Consider the following 19,760-nt stretch of genomic DNA (forward strand, 5'->3'; position numbering starts at 1 on the left):
ACACAAGCCTATAGCTATACTGATTTACATTACAAAATTAAGGAAAAGGAAAAAAAGAAAACTGATGCTGCATAACAGATGGTTCATTCCTTTCTGGAAACCAGTTGAGTTTATTAAACTCTGCCCAAAAAGCATCACAATAGTTGAACATTCTCTTTGCTCCAGTAATGGAGTCCAGAAGCATATCTTGTGCTTTGTTGTACTTCTTTTCACCCAACAATTCATATGATCTCAGCATCATATATCTTGGACCAAATACTCGACATGTCTTTATCTTCTTCTTCAACTTTTTCATTGTCTAATGACACAACAAATTCAACACAAATCTCATCAGATATGTATGAGTACCTTAGTGGCTTGTTTGCTGATAGTTTTATCATCAAGTGAGTTGTTAAGGAGTAGCAAACACTCAGCTTGTCGACAAAATGCCTTGGTCATCGCAAAATTGTATGAGGTAGGTGTTTTACCTGAATGTTATTGCAATCATAGATCAACAGTGGCTATGATATATTACAGGAGCATAGGAAGATATTTCACTTATGGGTGCCCAGTGTTAAAGCTGAATACCATAAAAAAAAAGGTCGCCAGTGTACGTGACTGCTTTATTAGAGTATCTCAATCTTTTCAGTAATATATAATACAGTGTGCTGACACCAATTAGTTATGCAACTGAAAATATTTATGGGTGCCCAAGCACCCATGGTACCCATGCTTCCTACACCTCTGTATTATACAAACAACAGAATGTTTTGATGCTTTACGCTATTACTGCACAACATCCCAGCATATACTGCCTGCACACAATACACTTACTATTGGCTATAGCAATGTATTTCTTTGCCAGACGCCACTGTCTTATTCTTGCATACCTACAATGATCACATACTAATGGCAATATACACTGACTGGACTACTACTACTCACCATGTTGCCAAACAAGTAGCCAGATAGAAGTCTTCACCAGTTGTGAACTTTTGAATACAGTATCGCTTTGCTGCTGCTATCATGTCTTCAAAATCATCTGGCTTCATACCTGTATAATACAGTGAAAAATAACAAACACCCAAAACCTATTGTGGTATACCACATAACACAATGGTTAGCTATATACACCATGCATGAAGTTTTATGTAGCATGTTGCAGAAAACCATTAAACATACCTAAGGGCATGGTTAGGTGCAATGAAGCACTTAAATCATTGTGCTGAACAAATTATATAGGTATAATGCATGTAGTAAAGAGTCATGTAGTGCTGATAAAACATACCAATTTCCAAGAAAACATCAAAATTTCCACAAGTGATGAGTGCTGTAATTCTATCATGATCTTCAAGATCTTTCGGAATGTCACACATCTGGTTAAGGCATTCCTTGATAGCTGGAGTACTAAGAGGAAAGAAGAAAAATCTTTGATGTCATGCCAAAATGCACACACACAACACTCACAAAATGTTTTACAGCAAAATTTCACAACACACAACACACACATATACGAGAATTACCATTATTAGTATATTAACTCACTTCAACATTAACAATTCTGTGGAAAGATACTCTATTGTGGTGGTCAATAGTATAGAAACATCATGTTTTTCAACAATAGACATGGATGTTTTTCCTGTATACAAACAATTACAAATAATGTTACTGCAATTCTATCCAACTTGCATACCCTTCTGGCCTGCCACCACAATTTCACCATGGCACAATTCAAACATCATGGTTGATCTAAGCAAGTGTAGAGTGGCAGTACTGTCATCCAAGTTCATCTCTGATGACCTATGACCATATATCAATCACTACAACATCTTATGGTTAACTATTACACTTACTTCTTGTTGGCTTTCTTCACATAATGTTCACTCAAATTGTCAAGACTGTACAATTGGCAGCAGTCAATTACAGAAGCATATGCTTCCATCAGCTGTAATACATTCTCATTGTCTATCATATACACAAACCAACAAAGTATAGCTACCTCATAAATGTCTCCACACTTCTCAGCAGCATTGAGCTGTTGGTATGAAGACATCAATGCTAGTAAGTTTTGTTGTTGATGGTGATAGGCTTTGGTTAGTTGACCTATACAGTACGCTCTCTCACACTGAACTCCATCAAGATATAGTTTCCTATAGAAATGATGATGGTCAATAACACATTAGCTCAATAAATTTCATACACAGTTCTAGCACTTACTTCTTCTGGGACAGTTTCGATGTTTTCACATTTAAATAATGCTTGACAGCTTGATAGGCTAGGTTAAAAGCTAATCCAACTTTGGTTGATGGCAATTTAATACCAAGATGACCGACTCCTTTTTTAAAGTGAATGATACTTTCTTCTACTTTACCAGCATTAAATAATGCCTAAAGAATTTAAAAAAAGATTATACAAGTATACAGCCAAATATAGATTAACTCACTTGGCCATAGCAGGTCTCAAACTCAGCCATGCTCTCATATTGTGTGATGTTCTCATCAAACATATTACCACTGAATTGATTGCAGTATCCTAACAACTCTGTGTTATTTCCATTTGCTTCCACATCAAATGTTGCATCCACGATGCCAGAATCAACAAAACCAACCATTCCCATTTCAAATACATCTCCTTTAACGGTTACAGTGAATGTCTCAAATCTCATGAACTTTAAACTCACCAGTAACTTCACCATCTTCACCATGAACATTTGATATCATCTCTTCAAAAACTGATGATGGAATATCAGCTTGGATAATACCAGTGATACAGGCAGCCCCTTCATCTTCTGTGGCAATCACAACATCACTAGAACATGTTGGTTCTTCCATATAATCCATCATGGTTGATTGATCTTGTAAATTGGAACGTTTGCTAATAGTAAGCAAAGTGCAGGCAACATGCTGAGGCTCTGGTGTAAATGAATCATTGGTGGCTATGCAGCTTAATTCAGACTCATGGAGACGTTTAGTGCCAAGAACAGTTTTGTTATTGTCGCTCGGGTTCTTGATAACAGTTGAGCATTGATCATCAGGATTAGCTGTACATGGTATTTTATAGTTGGGTGAATTATCCTTATCCTCCTCAATGCCACTGTTATGAGTTGTATCAACAGGACAAGTGGTTCTTCCACTGATGTTATCAAACAAGATGGCAATAACTGTTGTGAATGAAAGGTATATAATATTATGAGCTTTAAAACCAGTATAGTGAAACCTCAGTTATCCGAACTCCAATGTGTATCAGGAGATGGTAAAAGTTTTCAGATAAGTGAATAGTTTGGATAACTGAAGCCCATACATTTATATACAGAGCTCTGTTGAAATACTTTTAATAGAACATACACTTGTACTCAAAATACTCTAATAGAACAGTCATTTCCAATTTCCAAAATGTACACATACAGTTCACATACACTTACCACATATGATGCAATTGATCATAAACCAGATCATGGTAAATAGTGGGTTAAAATCATCTCTTGATGATTGTCGTCCTACAATAAGTAACAAGTATCATACCCTGCATATGCTGCATGTTTGGCAAGGAACATTTAGATGGAGTTTCATATCCTACATACACATGGATGAAGGGAATAATATTATTTCTCTCTTTTTGTTGATTCTATTACATCAAGTATTAACCAACAAGTACAGCTAGCAAATCCCCTACCATCAGGGCCGCCCACAGGGGGGGCAACTGGGGCATTTTGCCCCGAGCCCCAGCCTGAAAGGGCCCCAGGAGGCCCCATGAAGGGTCCCCTGAATACCTGTTTAAAAGATCTAAATACTCTAATAGAGCAGTCACAGTATTCTTCAGAGGAGCAGTGTAGCAAGCTTATAGATAAGGAGATATGGTTGGTGATGGGTAGTTATTGTCATTGCCAGCAGGTTGTGACCTTTTTTTTTTTTTGGTCTTCACCTTACAACTTGGGTGAAGGGCCCCACTTTAACTCTTTGCCCTGGGCCCCTTAATTTCTCTGGGCGGCCCTGCCTACCATTAGTACCAGCTGTCAAATACTGGACTAGCATTAGAGTTACTAGTGCATTATCTTTGTTTCACTCAAGAGCATCAATCATGACTTAAAGAGAAGGCCATATATTATGGGACAGTGAGCTGTGTACCCGTGACCTGCATAAAATGGAAGGCCGCTTTAGCAATCCCAGTGTGTATGGATCGGCATACATGGATGGATCCCAATTATCTCAAATAATTTTAGACTGTTCTATTATATACACAATGTGAGTGTTACATTAGAGTAGTTCCCAGTAGCTAAGTGAACCCTAAACTTTCTGAGGTATAGTTAGCAGACTGGCAGTCAATTTAGTGGAGGCACAGATATATCGACTAACCTTCACCAGACAATTGATCCTTCGGCTTCGCCATCATTAGCAAGCTAAACAAATAAAATCAAACAGTGTCAAACAGTGTTGTTGGTATTTAAAAGTTAAGTATAAAATCTACGTAGTTAGCTATCGCTATAGCTAGCTAAACTGATACTATTAACGTGCCTGCAGTTGACGTACCTACTAAAATTGAGTTTCACTCTCTTTCTGTGAACGCAATTACTCACAATAAATCGCACAAAACGCACTGCAACTTGAAAGAAACAGTTCTAACGCGGTAATAAGGACGCGCGTCTTTAGAAACGTTTGTAGCACGTGATACGTTACCAAGGTAATAGCGTCTGTCAAAGTGTACGGAGAAGAACCGAACGGAAGTGATGAAATTCATTGAGACATAATTATATGAGTGTTGTGATGAAGACTCAAAAACAACTGTCAGATTAAATTAAAGTATAGGTAACAACTGTGGCAAAAGTTGTCTAATGATGCTAGCTCGGGCCAGAACCAACACCGATTTTGGCTCCCAGAATTTTTTTTGGCTCCCAGATGTATTCAGTTGTAAATTATGCGTGTACTTGTTATTCGTAGGAGGCTTTTTTTTTGTCAACCCTCTGCGCCTGTCTGTTTTAACATTTAAGTGCTTTTTGCCGTATCCTGGGGTAGGATGGATTTTTTCCCTTTCTTTGGCCCTTTTCTGTTTCACCTTTAGATTAAGTCATCATTTAAAGTCTCCAGTTCCTGTTAGGTTAGGTAATCCTAAGGCTGCAGCACATGTTGCTGTCAGACCTTCAGTGCTGGTCACTGTAAAATAATAATAATAATAATGCTGACTGGCACGTAATGTCCATAGCTTGTAGAAATTCCTTGCATTTGACTGGCCAGTGATTGATGAAGAACTGTTTAATGTCCCCTGTGCATGAAGCTCTGAAATGAGATGCTATTTCTACTGACGAAGTGGCTTTACTTCAATGCTTGGTTGTCAGAATTGTGTGATATTACGGAACTTTTTAACTGTTTTTAGTAAATGCTGTAATTGTGTATATTAGTTTTGTCTTGCCAGAGATCCAGCTACCTGTGTTTCAAGTAGTTGTGTATCCCTGTGTCTAGGCCCCCCCCTTACCTTAGTTATTCCTGAATGTTAATTATCATTATCATGATGTTCACTACAGGGGCGTAGGGAGGGGGGTTCCGGGGGGTTCAGGAACCCCCTGTAAAATTTAGACTTCTGCAAGCAGGATCCTAACACACCATTTAGTGTGGCAGGACAAAATGAGTGAGCAATATAGTGTAATGGCACAGCACAACAATTGATAAAACTTACATTCATCTCTCAGGGAAGGATTTACAGAGGTAACATGAGCCCTCTTCAAAACTTGTTAAAAAGATCGATATACTTAATAGAGCAGTCAGGTATATACTCTAATAGAGCAGTCAGGTATACTCTAATAGAACATGCATTTAAATATCCATGTCCATATGAAGTTTTTCAGACATTCCAACATTAAATGCAAAACTTAGCATGACCTTATACTGCTATAGCTTTGGTGTGCAGTGTTTAAAGATATAGAGCTCCAGTAATTTATCACTTGTGTTATGCAAAATGAATTCATGTTATGCATATTTGTATAGTTATATTGTTTTGATTGTCATTTGTATCAGTGGATTCATGGCTCCTATACCACAGTGAGATATAACCATCACTTACAGATTACTATATGTGTCTCTATGTGTTATGCTGTCTGTTTCCACTAGGTGACTTTATCTAGTACTACTTTCATCCCAGGGGGACTTAATGCATCATAATTAATGTACTTTTTGCATAAAATATAGCAATTTGCTGAGTTTTGATTTATTAAAATATTGAAAGTCTCTCAGTGGCTGGGGGCTGCGCCCCCCAGACCCCTGCTTCTAGTAACTCAATGCTGATGCTGGAACCCCCCTTCAAAAAATCCTGGCTACGCCCCTGTACCCTAAAACAGTTCAGATGTGTAATTGCATAGTCTCGCGTAGCCAGACTCTTTTCTTTCTTTTGCGTGGGGGCGGGGAAAGAAAAGAGTCTGCGTCGTCGTTGCATAGGTTATCGCGAGATTGATTCTACTACCATAGATATACAGACAAGTACCCGGGATTGGAATCATCCGGTTTTTTGTGCCGGATCATTGTTACCGGAAGTAGCAATATCTTCGAATTTATCACATAGAAGAATAGTTCTACTCTTGTGACTACTTCCTAAAACATTAATAATTAGTTGCCGTGTACTATAAGTCCGGTTCCTTCGATAATGGTGGTTACGCATCGGCCAGCCGCATCGAGAGACACACCTACAAACCAGGCCCTACCGCTAATTAACCACCCCCTTTTGCGAGGAAGGCTTACCAACACTTAAACAAACACTCTCACATATTGACATTTTACAGAAATGTATAGTGAAAGGCGTATTTCACTATCCCGCCTTTTTCCAAGGGGGTAACAATGATCCGGCGAACGCGTTTGTATTGAAGCTAATGGGCTCACGTGAGATGATTCCAATCCCGGGTACTTGTCTGTATATCTATGCTACTACGCAGCTTCCGGATTGTTGATTGGCACGAATGACGTAATTTGCTAATATTTGCGTCATTTGCATCCTGTTACCATAGCTACTACTGAAATATCTATGGTAACAGGATGCAAATGCAGCAACCGTGAGATCACGCCATTTGCATAGCCCAACGACGATGTTCACCAGACCATTTTCTTTCCCGCCCCCACACAAAAGAAAGAAAAGGGTCTCCTATAATACAATCATAGTGAAGAATGGCTTTTGCCGACTACCATGAGATTGACTCCCTGCTTCACAGGCTTACTGTTAGCCTCCTTGCAGGTCCCTAGAAGGATAGTCCCGGCTAGTTGTCTACTAAAATCGATCAATTAAAGGGTGGGCGCCCCCAGGTAAGCATGATACGAAGTCATTTACGGAGATCTCATATTTTAAAATTTAGTCGGGTTGATAGGTGACGATTGATCGACATTTGGCCAAGCTGGCAGGTTTTTTCGATCGATTAAGTGATAGACCATAATCTACTACCACTGTATACAATGCTAGCAGCTATTGCCAGATCCTTGGGGCTGACTTCTCTTTACCGCCAATTTTTTCCCGAAATTGAGACAAATGAGGGTCATGCTAAGGAAACGCCAAAGAAACGAAGTAGGCCTATGTATTCACCACCGAGTTCTCCACCAACAGCAAAGAAAGTTCGGGGTAAGAACTACTACAATCCCCCAACGTCTTTTTTTTATATGATTACCACATTTTTATACTAGCATCCAGCACTACAATTACAATGAACAGCGAGGTAAACAGTTGGCCCTCGAATTGGCAGGCAGAAAGGTCAGTCAACTTCCGTAGACTGTAATGCACCTATCAATGTCAAGCCCCACCTACCCCAGGTTGGGCAGAGGTGGGGATTTGCAAATGTTAGATGACATATTCCCCACCCCTGGGGACAACTTCGAGTTATAAATCCCCTACTAATTCATATTATTTATCCCGGGAATCACTAACAATATGGCCAAGTATGACTATTTGTGTTGCAAATGCCCCTACCCTGGGGACAAGTTTGGGTGACAAATCCCCCATCCACTGCCCAACCTGGGGTAGGTGGGGCGTGACATTGATAGGTGCATAATCGATTACAGACTATCATAGGTTTCCCGCCCCTACCTGTCATGCCCCACCCCCCTCCCTCGGAGCATATAGATACAAGGGTATTCTGGTGTCAAATCCTATAATAGGGTACTTGGTGAACGAATAGAAAATTTCAGCATTTGTAGTTGCCAACAGACCCAGTAGGTAGTCTCGCGTGGCCAGACCGTTTCTGTGTATTTGGTAGGGGGGGAAAGGGTCTGGTGCAACTCCAATAGCTGTTTACTTCTGAGCTGTCTTCAGACACTGGGGACACTAATTGAATTAGATTGGCCACAAAGGGAGGTGCGAATGACGTCGGTAAGCCAATGATGACGTGACAAAATCATGGCTCGGTTGTGAGTCTTGTTAAACGATGAAGATGACTTTCAAGGCACTATAAAAGAGACGCCAGAGCAAATTATAAAGGATACATGTAAACAGGTCGAAGCCAATCTCAAGTAGAAGCACGGATATTGTCACATCATCATTGGCTTACCGACATCATTCGTGCCTCCCTTTGTGATCAATCTAATCCAATTAGCATCCCCAGTGTGGGGACGGCTCAGAAGTAAACAGCCATTGGAGTTGCACCAGACCCTCTTTCCCTACCATATCTCAAATGATTTAGTATACCTTACTCTTCCACAGAAAATTTGGTGCTTTTATCACAAAGTGATCGTGAACGATTTCATCAAAATTCGTTGCTTAGCCGCTCTACTAACTGCAATTTAAATTAAAGAATGAGGGTACAAGCTTCTGTAGCTTTTACATATGGTTGTGCCCAGACAAATAATAGCTTGAAAAAATGATCAGTGCCTATCTTATAATGAAAATGGACCACCCACATACAAATGTGGAGTAGCCTGCTGGTCATCATATAAATTGTAGATTAGACACAGTTACAATTTGGGTCACTCCAACTTGATTTCCTTTCCCAACTAGCCAAACAAACTTTGTCATGTGGGCGGGTGGAAAATTCCATTATTCCATTATGTTAACTGCTGCCCAACCCAATATACGGGGAAAAAGCGGTCTGGCCACGCAAGACTACCCTCTAAGTCCAAGCCACTTTCCTGTCCACTGCCCGCTTGGTATTTTAGTCAAGCAGTTAACATAGTTGTTAGGTAACAGACATGTACAAAATATTTGTAATTGTGTGCATGGCAGTTACGTCAAACTCATTGCCTTAGGGCATGTTTAGAAACTTTTAAACTAGGTTATAATTCCATTTCTAGCTGGTTAGGAAACCATACAAGTGCATTCAAATCTTCCGTTTTGCTTAAATCACATGAATGTATTTCTTATTTACAGGTGCAATCAGAAAATCTTTCAAAGTGTGGTAAAATAACCTATTTTTAAACACTTCTAATGGAGCCAATATTTCAGTGTCAAAAAATAAAGGCACAGTCCTATAGAAATAATATATTGTACATCTATGGCTTCATATACCATGACCCTCCGTGCTTCTTAACATGGCAAGTTGATGACCTGGACGGACACCTCCCTTGTTCAGCTTTTGGATATGACCATCCCTTGCTCATCCAGTCAGATGCAAAGTTTCACTTCATTCACTATTGAACACTTTTATGGCTTCCTCAATATATATTGGTTTCGCTTTTTTTAAGGTTCTTTGAGCATGACATGATTGATAATTTTAATGGCACCGTATAAATAATTAAGCAAATGTTGTACCAAGTTTGGTGCTTTTATCAAAAGTGAATTATTTTTTCAATTAGCCGCTCTACTAAGTATAATGCAGGCAAATTTGCTGCTGACTTGATAGCACACTGCATGATACCTTTAATGCTAGATTGGTTTACTGAGCCTGTGCAGTCACAGCAGAAAATAATAGAAGGAGTACTGACAGTAAGCAGATGCTGGTGGTGTATAAAGAGATTTTATTTGGTAATCTGGAGTGGTCTAAGAGAGGAGGTGGTGCATAACATTAGAATGCATGCATGGGTAGTTGCACATGCAATTGTATTATATCTGGAATAGCATTCCAGCTGACATGATTTTGCAAGGAAAAGCTTCAGGCTGGCACACTGTGCTAAAAGACATTCAGCATTTTGTGTGTAACTGACATTTTATATGGTGAAGTTTGTTACAGTAAAAAAAAGTGTGGCAGCACAGATAGTAGGGCTGCAGCGATTCTAGTATCAGTATTGGGCCGATATTGCTGTTTCATGAGGTATCGGAATCAGCCAATGTATTGTTGCAGGTACCGATTATCACATGTGCCAGATGGAAATGACATTTGTTTGTGCTAGCCTATTTCACAGACACAATAAATGCTTGTAAGCATCAAGCATAATGCTAGTAATAACAGTCATTTTTATTTTTTTGTCTGAAAAAAGATTTGATATAGTCTAATAGAACAGTCAGTACCTCTAATGGAGCAATCAGGTTAGCAGTTGGTCATGATTGGTTTATTAGAGTATTATAGTAGTATTTCTGTGACAACCATTATCTAGATTTCTTTTCAAGCTGTAGTAGAGCATAGAAGAGTACTTGACTAGCTGCTGAACTTCTAGTGAATCTTGTACAGTTAGTCGCTTTGTCATGCGCTGAATTGTCCATCAGAGGTACCATGAACCACACAATAATTAATAGAAGTTACATATGGTGTACATTACAAATAAATGTGTGCAGTGATGAAGTAGCTAAGGTACTTGGTATCGGTACTTGTACTTGCAGATACTTCCAAAGTAAGTACTTGTTATTTGAAGTGTTGGTAAAATGTAGAATCAGTGTAGATAGGCTAGTCTCTGAGAATAACTGTCACCTAATCTCACAACTCAACATCAGACATGCCATACTTTTATTCCTAATACCGTTAGGCTAACCAGTGGCATGTGCCTTTTGGGGTTCCTACAAGTGCTTGCTGTCTGCGCCTCGCCTATCTTCAATCAACAATCAAGGAAAACACTCCTTAATGATCTAGTGGACTTAAAGCAATTGATCATAAAATACACGCCTCTTATTGGTAGCGCAATGAAATAAAAACAAAGCATGAAAGACCATGCCCTTAAATATTGCAGTTGGTTAAAGCCCACTTGAGATACTCTAATAAAGCAGTCACCCTAATACAACAGCCATGTTCAATATTCTAATAAAGAGCAATCACACGTGTATATCATAGCTTAGTTACATATAATTAAAAAATAGAGATATGAATAATGGTATTATAAACATAGCTCTGTGGGAAAATCCCTACTTTGACATTGCCAAGCAAAATAATTGTTATGACGTGTCAGGGATTTCCCACGTAGCTATGTTATAATACCACTATTCATGTATCTCATGTTTCACTACTTTTTATCACTTGGATCCCTACTTCATTAATAGCTTTGAAATACCTGTACATTACATTATCACTGAAGTAGAATGAATATCAGACTCTATATTGTTACATCGCGATTATATAATTGTATTGGTAATTATAAAGCTAACTTGATTAGCAAATAAAGTTCTTCAATTTGCAAACTTATTGTTTATATTATCCACACAAAAATAGCCAAGCTGTGAAAAACTCACGTAGCCTTTAAAAGTTGTGAATTCAGATTTGTCTTATAAGGGTAGAAGGAACATATAATTTGAAAGTCAAGAAATCGTAAGCTCTAATGCTTGTAGCAGATCTGAAAGTAGTTTGTCTTGTTCCCAGAAAAATATATACTCTCCATGCATGTAGTAAAAACTGAATGCAGCTAGTGATGAAAAACACAACTTTAACAAATGGTATTATTGCTGACCAGAATGCTACTGGGGAATATGTCTTGAATCTGAAGTCTTTGTGTTTGTGTGCTGGAGTGAACTCACTGCCAGAACTATCAATAATTCCATACAACAATACGTTGTCCAACAGTTCTCTTATTCTTGCCATATTTCATGGTGTTAGGAATGTGTTTCAACAAAAAACTACCCACAACTATGGACAAGCTAGGTCTATAAGACCAGTTGGAGCAAGTGGAACATACTACAACGACAGTGTTATTACTCCAAGCCAGCAGCCAATGAAAAGCAGGACAAAGGCTAGTGACGTTGCAGACTGTACAGGATCATGGCAGCCTGCTAGAGGATACCTGTTATCTGGTGGAACACCACTTCTGTTCTTCTATGACTGTGAATCAACTGGTGGTAATGTACATGATGATCATATTATTGAGATTGCAGCTGAAGTTGTTGGGCCAGAGGAAATGTTTGTCACTGTAAAGTCATTCTCTGAATTGTGTTTCACCTCTCGAATTATTGGTGGAATAGGTACAACCTCAAAATCATTGATATCATTAAGTACTTTTAGTTCATTTCTTTTAGGTTGCGGTGTTAACAAGCAGATGCTGGTAGGAACGAGAGAATTTTCATATGTCTTTCCAGACTTTTTGTCCTGGGTCAACAAGTGTGTCATTGAAGTCAAAAAGGCATATGGTAAACCATTTTACCCAGGTATGTGCATGTGTATGTATGTGTTTACTAATATACATTAGAGCTTAATTTTTTTACAGTTTTGGTGGCTCACAATGGGTTTACTTTTGACTACCGCATCCTTGCTGCAGAAGTTGAACGTCGAAAGCTGATGGCGCAGTTCATTAAAGCTGATTTAGGATTCGCAGACACTCTTTTTGAGTTAAAAAAGGTTAAATTGTAGAGTGTTATAGTATGCCAACAACTACACCTTTCATATAGATGAGGAAAGCAGATGATTCCATCCTAAGTGAGTGGAGTCCTGAAGAACAGCGACGTCTATCCATGGATGGTTTACACAGAAAATGCTTTCCAGAAGACAACTGTAACAGTATGTTATTTGAAGTAAGCAAATCACTATTACTACCTATTACAGGAGCTCATCGAGCATTAGAAGATGTACAGATGATGATTAAAATATTCATTTCATCTGGTCATTTTAATGACATATTCAAATCTCTTACCATTAGAAGTGCCACTCAGATAATTACTGACTGGAAGAATACACTCGAAGCTTACTTAGTTCAAAATGAAGCACAGAATCTATATGGTTCACATACCAGTAAGGCCATGGCTATATGTCTAAAGCAAAACCGGCTAAGCTATGAAGTACTACAGGAGATGTTTAGACGTTGCCAATCACAAGAATCGTTTGATAATATGATAAAAGATTCCGGTGTGAAACATAAAAACTGGAGACAACAATTATGGGAACATTTCTCGCAGCAATGACACCAAAGAGTATTGATTAACTTTTTTATGGTGGTTTGTTATTGAGGTTACATGCAAGTTTATAAATTTTGTACTTCAATGTTGCATGTCTGTCTACTCCAATCACTTTTTATCTCTCTTCTTTTCACATACTGTAGGCATACATATCTTAGCAGAATACACGTTCCACTGTGTTGCATGGCATGATTTATATTGTCCAACTTAATTTAGGCCCAAGTAGAATGCATGCTCAATTAAGACAACATGATTAAGAGACTGGCTGGGGATTATCATATTTACATTATAGACCACTATAGCTGTTAGTGTATGATGTAAATGCAAGAAACTGAGGTGTACTCAAATGACATAGCAGATTATAATTATAATATGCCGCTATTTTTTTGACATCATATGCATGTTAACACAGCTGCATTTACATTTGGTTTATAGGGGGCGAGAGAGCTATAAACCACCAAACAAGGATGTTAGTCAGTGTCAACGTACAATCAGTTAATCAATGCCTTTCCAAAGAACGGTTAACTCTGCACACACATTATTAAGCAGTCCGCCCTGCTTGTCACCAATTAAGAGTTCATTATAATTCATAAAAAAATAATGTGCATGTGCGGTTGTTTTTGCATGTGTGCCAGGTACCCAGCAGTATTTGATGGAGATATCCAACAATTATTATAGTGAAGATACAATATTGTGTGGCTCAATGGGTTCGTAATGATTACAGCAATATCTTAGAGGAGAATCATCATAAAAATAATGTCCCAGAACACTAACCACTACACAAGGCATTAATTCATTATGTATTGAGTATACAGTTGAACTAGACAATAGTTATTACACCATTTGCATTTCATATTCTCCTACTATACATCATCAAACCATGCAGTTGTTGAATGGAAAACTCTATCATTGAACATTGAACCTCCCATGATTCTGACCTGTTTGCCACCTTTATCACACTAATGCTATCATGTGTCACTAATTCATTGGCTAGCTACATTGCAAATTTTTTACCTGGTCTGGAGTGCAATCAGTGACAACAACTGCAAGCACACACACACACACATACACACACACACACACACACACACACACACACACACACACACACACACACACACCTCAATTTTAAATTGCATAGCTACAGAATACCGTTAACTTTTTTCTCTTTTTCTTGAAATCATCTAATGACATGAAGTGTTAATTAATACATACGACTCTCTATAATAAAAGGAATCAGGTATTTGGATAGGTCAATGCTATCAAACCAAATGTTTTATTCTAATAGAACATTTATATTACGTCATTCCAGTATTGTGATTTTTTTTTTTATATTGTCGAGTGTGGGTTTCAATGCCGGATAGATGAGTTCTGTACACTTCACACTAACTAAACGCGATGGTAGTAAGTCATGCATGGAGCACACGTGTAAAGAGAACGACCTCAGCAGTCTTTCAAGCAGCCTAAGAACGCTGAAGACGGACGCGAACGCGATGTTGTCCGAACTCGTGGCACAAGAAAAAGCTGCAAATCCACAGAAAGCTGCTCAGAAACAAGAAAGCAGCGAAGATGAAGGTAAATAGTTGGGTCTTACTCTTAACTAACACTCAAATGTTTACGCGTTTAGATGAAGACGAAGAAGATTCAGACAATTCTCCACCCAGCCCGAAGAAAGCTAAACGACCGACATAAATCTACATTATTTTTAACTAGGTGAAATTGTAGTTTATAATGGAAATATACTATATACGGTGTAATGAGTGGAATGTTGCTAGTCTCTCTCAGCAATAGCAGTCAATCTCTCATCAATTTCTTCTTCCGACAATGACCTGCAAATATCAAGTTGAACGATTTAGTAAGCAAACTTGTGTTTACCTAAACACTGGGTTGTCTTGTGTGACTACACCGACTTCAATTTCAGAAGGTTTAAAATCTGCTAACAATACTGTCTGCAAAGCAATTATAGCTACCTGTTGAGAAAAAAATGGTGAACTTAAACCTAACAATTCAACTGGAAGCACATTGAGTCCTATATGTAAAGAAGCACAACTGTGTACAGTACAGAGTTGCACACTCATCATTTGACTCAATGTTCTCTTGTTTTAACTAACATCAATTGTTTGTATGTAAGTCCACTGCGGCTTCTTTCTGATTTTCTTTTCTAGGTAGTTATTAGCTTCCGTTTGCTTAGCTCCAGCACTGGTGGCCTTGTAGCCACAGTAGTAGCCGGCAGGGTCCGTCTTGTACACCTGTGGTCCACGATCTTCATCAATCGAAACCAATATCATACCTACAATAGTATAGTATTAAACTGTTTGGTCACTCCCCATCAAGTTCAAATTAATAAGATCCCTACACTCTTAACTATTTGCCTAACGTAGCCACCTGCTTTGATAAGATCAGAAATTCCTGAAGCAGACCCAATTTATAACTATTAACTTACTGCAGCCTAGAGGTCTCATGTTGGCATTCTGAGTGTATACTTGTGAGATGTCAGCTATTCTTTTGCACAGCATGTCAATGGGTATTTCATAACCATATTTGTATTCAAATTCTGCTGCTTCATATCTCGCTCTCTGTACTTGTGCTCGACTATCAGCTAAGAGCAGCATAGCATAAATCATAGATGCTAGAAATTCCAGTTACCTATCATTCCAGTCATGACACAACCAATCTTCTTTGTGATACTAAACATGTGTGTGACACTTTCAGGATCTAGTAGCTTATCCTATATAAACTCTAATGAACGCGCACCATGTTAGCTGCAATGTGCACAGCATACCGGTACTTTCTTCTGAGTAACAACCACGGCACAGTCAACGCCTTTTACTCCAACAGATGTCATTCCACCTTGGTTGATGGCTTTAAAGGCATACTCTAGGTGATACGATACAGATATTTAAGCATAGCACTAGTCCACGATACGTGGATTTGAGCATAGTACCGTAAAATATACTTACCAACTTGGTAGAGCCTTCCTTCAGGTGAGAAAATAGTAATATGATGATCGAACCCAGCGCTGCTACCCCTCGACATTCTGCTGAGTCTGTTCGGATAATTAAAACAGCCAATATTTTTACGGTCGGAGTCAAAAATATCGACAGATGATTCAATGAATTCAAGGATGTATTCCGCGTAAACTTACGATACTGAAAATAGGTTCATCATTTTAATTACTAGTGGCTCTGTGCCGTGTAAAAGAATCTTCGTGATGAGCTGAGGCAGCATTAATTGGGATACATCGTGCTAATGGAAGACTTAATGTATTTCGATGAGCAGCCTGATAGTGCAGACACTAACCACATAGACTGTGTTAAGCCAAATATTGGTACTGGAGAAAATCAAGTTAATTCAGTTCATGAAAATAGTGTTAGCAACTCCATACCAGATACTGGTAAGGTGACACATCAAGATGACCATATTAGTTCTTTACGAAGTGACTCATTTAGTGATGAATGGCAAGACTTCACTACCTCAGCAAGTGACGGCTCTCAAGGGGTGCCTCAATACGACAACTCAACATTAGACAGTAGCGAAGACAATACTAGCACTGTTATAGCTAGTGATATTAGTGCTGTTGATAACAATGTTGATTTTATCTCTCTGTCAAAAACTGTACTTCGACAGTGTTTTAACTGTGGAACACACAACCATTCCATATCTGATAATGAGGACTTTGATTGTCAAGATGAGTAAGATTTCATCATATAGCACGTTGCATAATAGATCTTCATAACATTCTCTCATCTTTAGTCAACAATATAGATGGCCATGCTACCAGCCTAAATGTTTTGAGGGAGAAATTTTGCTGATTTTGAGGTTTTGGGGGTTAACAGCAGAAATTTTAGCCTTAGACCTCATGTGGTCAATACATAAGCTGCCATTTTTTCCATCTGTTATAGTACAGTTTACCCTCAGTTATTCAAACTCGGCAATGGTAAAAGTGTTCAGATAAGAAGGTACAAAGCTCTTGAAATACAGTCATTTCCGATTCCAGATAAATAAGGGTCAGATACAAGGGTCTACCGTACACACAGGCATTATCCTTGTGCAGGTTCCACCATCATGTTATTGCTGTACATGTCTTACAGGTTCTGGAAAGAGCTGGTTGACCATGTTATGCCAATCAGTTGGTCATGTGAGCAGACTGAGGATTACTTGTTGATGTCACTTCACGTATGTTAAGTGTACATTAAGCTACAAATGGGATAAGTCTATCAATAGCTCTCTTAATTTGCTAATTGGGGTCTATTGGGCGGGGATATGATATCACTAATAAAAAACAGTGTTATTTATAATAGGGTTAGCGTTACACAAATTTGGCACTTAATAAACGTGTTGTAATGTGTTTATTATGTTCGTAAATTCTTGAGTACAATTTTTTATTGTGACCTTACCAGTTATTGTATGCACCTATCAGTTATATATACGGGTAAAAGTGGGGTGTAGGTGAGAATTAGCGCCTGGAGAAGTAGGGGAACAAAATACCACTGAGTTTCAGTACTGAGTAGGGGAGAAGGTGAGGATTTGACACACAATTTGGCCCCAGGTAGTGAATTTTTGAATGTCTAAATTTTCACCTATCCCCCCAGTATACTTATGGGCTGAACGTCTCACAATAGGTTATAATTATTATACTGGGTAGCTGATTGTGCCCTGGGGACTGGATTTGTCCCAGCAAACAATTAGTTATAATTACATACTTAGGTATTGAATGTCTGAAATGAACCAAGTGAGTTAGAGTCAATAGTGTATTAAATACTAATTGCTTGCAATTCATAAAATAGCTTAGCAGCTGCCATTGGGTCCACTAAATTTTATCCTCAAAATCAACATAATTATGATCCTCTTTAAGTGGTGATGTAGGAGAACCCATAAGGATTGATTGTTGTAGATCAAGTGTCATTCGACTACAGGATGTCTTGTACATCAAAGTAAATAATTTGTCATTCAACTACAGGATGGCTGAAATAGGACTTATCAATATCTCTGTATGTTTAGGATAGAAGAAAGAAGATCTCAAGATGTTCCAGTTCACGCGTTTCCATTTCACCTGACTCTGACCTGAGTTATTTTGATTGGAGTGAGGATGCAGTATGTCCCATGCTGTTGGAACTGAGAATGGGGAACCTAGATCTGGAATCAACCAGCTACGTATATTCCATGCAAATCAGTCCTATAGAACTGGAATTTGACCACGACAAAGCTGCACTCGGTAATATTGTAACTCTTTGTTGATTCTTCAGGTATTTTTTTTAGGACTTTCTATTCTAAGTGTGGAAGAGTTGACAGCAATGCACGATGAAATGGCTGAGAAGGTTTCCTCATTGTCTGACGATTTAATTAAAGAGTTACAGCAGAGAGACGTTTTAGTAAGAGACCTGGAAGTGCGTAACCAGTTTGTTGCCATGCTGATGAAAGTGGAGGGAAAGAAGAAAGCTGTCAGTCAAGCTAAAGCTCAAGCGGCAGCTAACAGCAGTAGTAGTGGTAAACGTCTTGTTTTTAAAGCCAAAAACTTTAGAAGAAAGAACAGCGAAGATATAACCAATCAGTGTAAAGTGAGTTACTTTGTAAAACCAATATTAATTGTAGAATTTAATTTTGTAATATTAAATAACAAGACGTGGTAGGATGAGAATAGCAGTGTCCCGTGTAGAAAAAGAAAAAAACAGTATTTTGCATGCGCCAAATATGATTTGACGAGGGCCCAAAGGGTATGAAGTTAATGAGTGAGATGAGCAAATGTAACACTGGTTGCTATAATTTTGTATGTAGAAAGAGAAAAAAGTTTTGAAAGTTATACTCTGTACTGTTCCTTGTTTCTATCTCACAGTTTCTAGGCACCGTTATTCCGTACGTGCCACCTTCTGACAGTGAATGGAGAACAGAAACTCTACAAACATTAACTAAACGTATGTACACATCAGTAAAACTGTTCATTGAGTAATAAATATATCTGTTTTAACAGTACTTAATGCCGTACATGATGACAGCCCCACACTGGCTGGTTTAACGTCTGACTACCTCTCCACGGAGGGTAGGTTAGATGAAATGTCATGATAATACTTTTAGCTGTTGTCTTCTTTTTAGTGTTTAATTTCTCATCAACTGATTCTGATAATGATACTTAATACCTTGATAATTAATGTGTAAATAATTGTAAATAATTTTTCTTACTTTATTTTTTAACTAAATTATGATTAATTTATTTATAATTATGCTATTTCTATCAAGATGTGTTCCTTACTTTGTGGGTCTAGGATTATCACCAAAAACCAAAACTGCTTACAGTAGAACCTCAGTTATCTGAACCCCTTGGGACCAGGTCTGATCCATAAGTCTGAAAAGTCTGAAGCTGTGCATAAATAACCTTAAAATAACATTTTTAAAAGTATCAGTATTATCAACTACCCTAATAGAACAGTCACTACTCTAATAGAGCAGTCATTTCTGTAGTTCAGTTAACCGAGAATCCGGATAACTGAGGTTCCACTGTACTAAGAAATGGTTTCTGACGACCAGGTTTTTGATTGAACTCAAAATTTTAAGTGAAACAGTTTAGTGTTGTAATGCACAATTTT

The 19,760-nt window shown here is 38.3% G+C and overlaps 4 protein-coding genes and 1 long non-coding RNA gene across 5 annotated transcripts; 3 read left to right on the forward strand and 2 right to left on the reverse strand.

Moving 5' to 3' along the window:
* Positions 1 to 34: 34 nt before the first annotated feature.
* Positions 35 to 4,373, reverse strand: LOC136268833 (adenylate cyclase type 10-like). The gene is made up of 14 exons (XM_066064297.1): positions 4,332 to 4,373; positions 3,401 to 3,475; positions 2,660 to 3,139; positions 2,423 to 2,610; positions 2,197 to 2,366; positions 1,979 to 2,129; positions 1,833 to 1,924; positions 1,673 to 1,779; positions 1,525 to 1,618; positions 1,268 to 1,386; positions 925 to 1,033; positions 814 to 869; positions 349 to 467; positions 35 to 298 (listed from the first exon to the last, which is right to left on the reverse strand). Exons 1-14 carry the CDS (start codon positions 4,366 to 4,368, stop codon positions 38 to 40), a joined length of 2,058 nt encoding a protein of 685 aa, XP_065920369.1. The 5' UTR covers positions 4,369 to 4,373; the 3' UTR covers positions 35 to 37.
* Positions 4,374 to 7,262: 2,889 nt separating this feature from the next.
* On the forward strand, positions 7,263 to 13,264 carry LOC136236397 (uncharacterized). The gene is made up of 7 exons (XM_066026540.1): positions 7,263 to 7,566; positions 7,629 to 7,695; positions 11,891 to 12,252; positions 12,307 to 12,435; positions 12,495 to 12,625; positions 12,676 to 12,784; positions 12,830 to 13,264. Exons 1-7 carry the CDS (start codon positions 7,404 to 7,406, stop codon positions 13,183 to 13,185), a joined length of 1,317 nt encoding a protein of 438 aa, XP_065882612.1. The 5' UTR covers positions 7,263 to 7,403; the 3' UTR covers positions 13,186 to 13,264.
* Positions 13,265 to 14,505: 1,241 nt separating this feature from the next.
* LOC136236419 (uncharacterized) lies at positions 14,506 to 14,936 on the forward strand. Its single transcript, XR_010692122.1, has 2 exons — positions 14,506 to 14,754; positions 14,807 to 14,936. It is a non-coding gene; the product is annotated as an uncharacterized lncRNA (long non-coding RNA).
* LOC136236413 (proteasome subunit alpha type-6-like) lies at positions 14,879 to 16,294 on the reverse strand. The gene is made up of 7 exons (XM_066026565.1): positions 16,140 to 16,294; positions 15,962 to 16,056; positions 15,826 to 15,907; positions 15,623 to 15,778; positions 15,291 to 15,469; positions 15,055 to 15,149; positions 14,879 to 15,008 (listed from the first exon to the last, which is right to left on the reverse strand). The coding sequence occupies exons 1-7, from the start codon at positions 16,213 to 16,215 to the stop codon at positions 14,951 to 14,953; spliced, it is 741 nt and encodes a 246-aa protein (XP_065882637.1). The 5' UTR covers positions 16,216 to 16,294; the 3' UTR covers positions 14,879 to 14,950.
* LOC136236400 (fasciculation and elongation protein zeta-2-like) lies at positions 16,216 to 19,394 on the forward strand. The gene is made up of 7 exons (XM_066026542.1): positions 16,216 to 16,871; positions 17,271 to 17,355; positions 18,181 to 18,394; positions 18,439 to 18,737; positions 19,013 to 19,091; positions 19,148 to 19,216; positions 19,270 to 19,394. Exons 1-7 carry the CDS (start codon positions 16,429 to 16,431, stop codon positions 19,308 to 19,310), a joined length of 1,230 nt encoding a protein of 409 aa, XP_065882614.1. The 5' UTR covers positions 16,216 to 16,428; the 3' UTR covers positions 19,311 to 19,394.
* Positions 19,395 to 19,760: the final 366 nt, after the last annotated feature.

Source organism: Dysidea avara, chromosome 10 (assembly GCF_963678975.1).
Source record: "Dysidea avara chromosome 10, odDysAvar1.4, whole genome shotgun sequence".
NCBI lineage: Eukaryota > Metazoa > Porifera > Demospongiae > Dictyoceratida > Dysideidae > Dysidea > Dysidea avara.

What these genes read in the sequence shown, in the direction of transcription:
- LOC136236397 (XM_066026540.1), top strand. Translation starts at nt 7,404, where the DNA reads ATGCTAGCAGCTATTGCCAGATCCTTGGGGCTGACTTCTCTTTACCGC. An exon ending in TCGAATTGGCAGGCAGAAAG is followed by an intron (nt 7,696 to 11,890) that starts GTCAGTCAACTT and finishes TCATGGTGTTAG; the next exon opens with GAATGTGTTTCAACAAAAAA. An exon ending in TCCAGAAGACAACTGTAACA is followed by an intron (nt 12,785 to 12,829) that starts GTATGTTATTTG and finishes TACCTATTACAG; the next exon opens with GAGCTCATCGAGCATTAGAA.
- LOC136236400 (XM_066026542.1), top strand. Translation starts at nt 16,429, where the DNA reads ATGGAAGACTTAATGTATTTCGATGAGCAGCCTGATAGTGCAGACACT. An exon ending in CCACGACAAAGCTGCACTCG is followed by an intron (nt 18,395 to 18,438) that starts GTAATATTGTAA and finishes TATTTTTTTTAG; the next exon opens with GACTTTCTATTCTAAGTGTG. An exon ending in TCTACAAACATTAACTAAAC is followed by an intron (nt 19,092 to 19,147) that starts GTATGTACACAT and finishes CTGTTTTAACAG; the next exon opens with TACTTAATGCCGTACATGAT.
- LOC136268833 (XM_066064297.1), bottom strand. Translation starts at nt 4,368, where the DNA reads ATGATGGCGAAGCCGAAGGATCAATTGTCTGGTGAAG. An exon ending in TTGAGACCTGCTATGGCCAA is followed by an intron (nt 2,367 to 2,422) that starts GTGAGTTAATCT and finishes TAAATTCTTTAG; the next exon opens with GCATTATTTAATGCTGGTAA. An exon ending in ACAGAATTGTTAATGTTGAA is followed by an intron (nt 1,387 to 1,524) that starts GTGAGTTAATAT and finishes CTTTCCTCTTAG; the next exon opens with TACTCCAGCTATCAAGGAAT.
- LOC136236413 (XM_066026565.1), bottom strand. Translation starts at nt 16,215, where the DNA reads ATGTCGAGGGGTAGCAGCGCTGGGTTCGATCATCATATTACTATTTTC. An exon ending in TTACTCAGAAGAAAGTACCG is followed by an intron (nt 15,908 to 15,961) that starts GTATGCTGTGCA and finishes GAGTTTATATAG; the next exon opens with GATAAGCTACTAGATCCTGA. An exon ending in CTTACATACAAACAATTGAT is followed by an intron (nt 15,150 to 15,290) that starts GTTAGTTAAAAC and finishes TTTTCTCAACAG; the next exon opens with GTAGCTATAATTGCTTTGCA.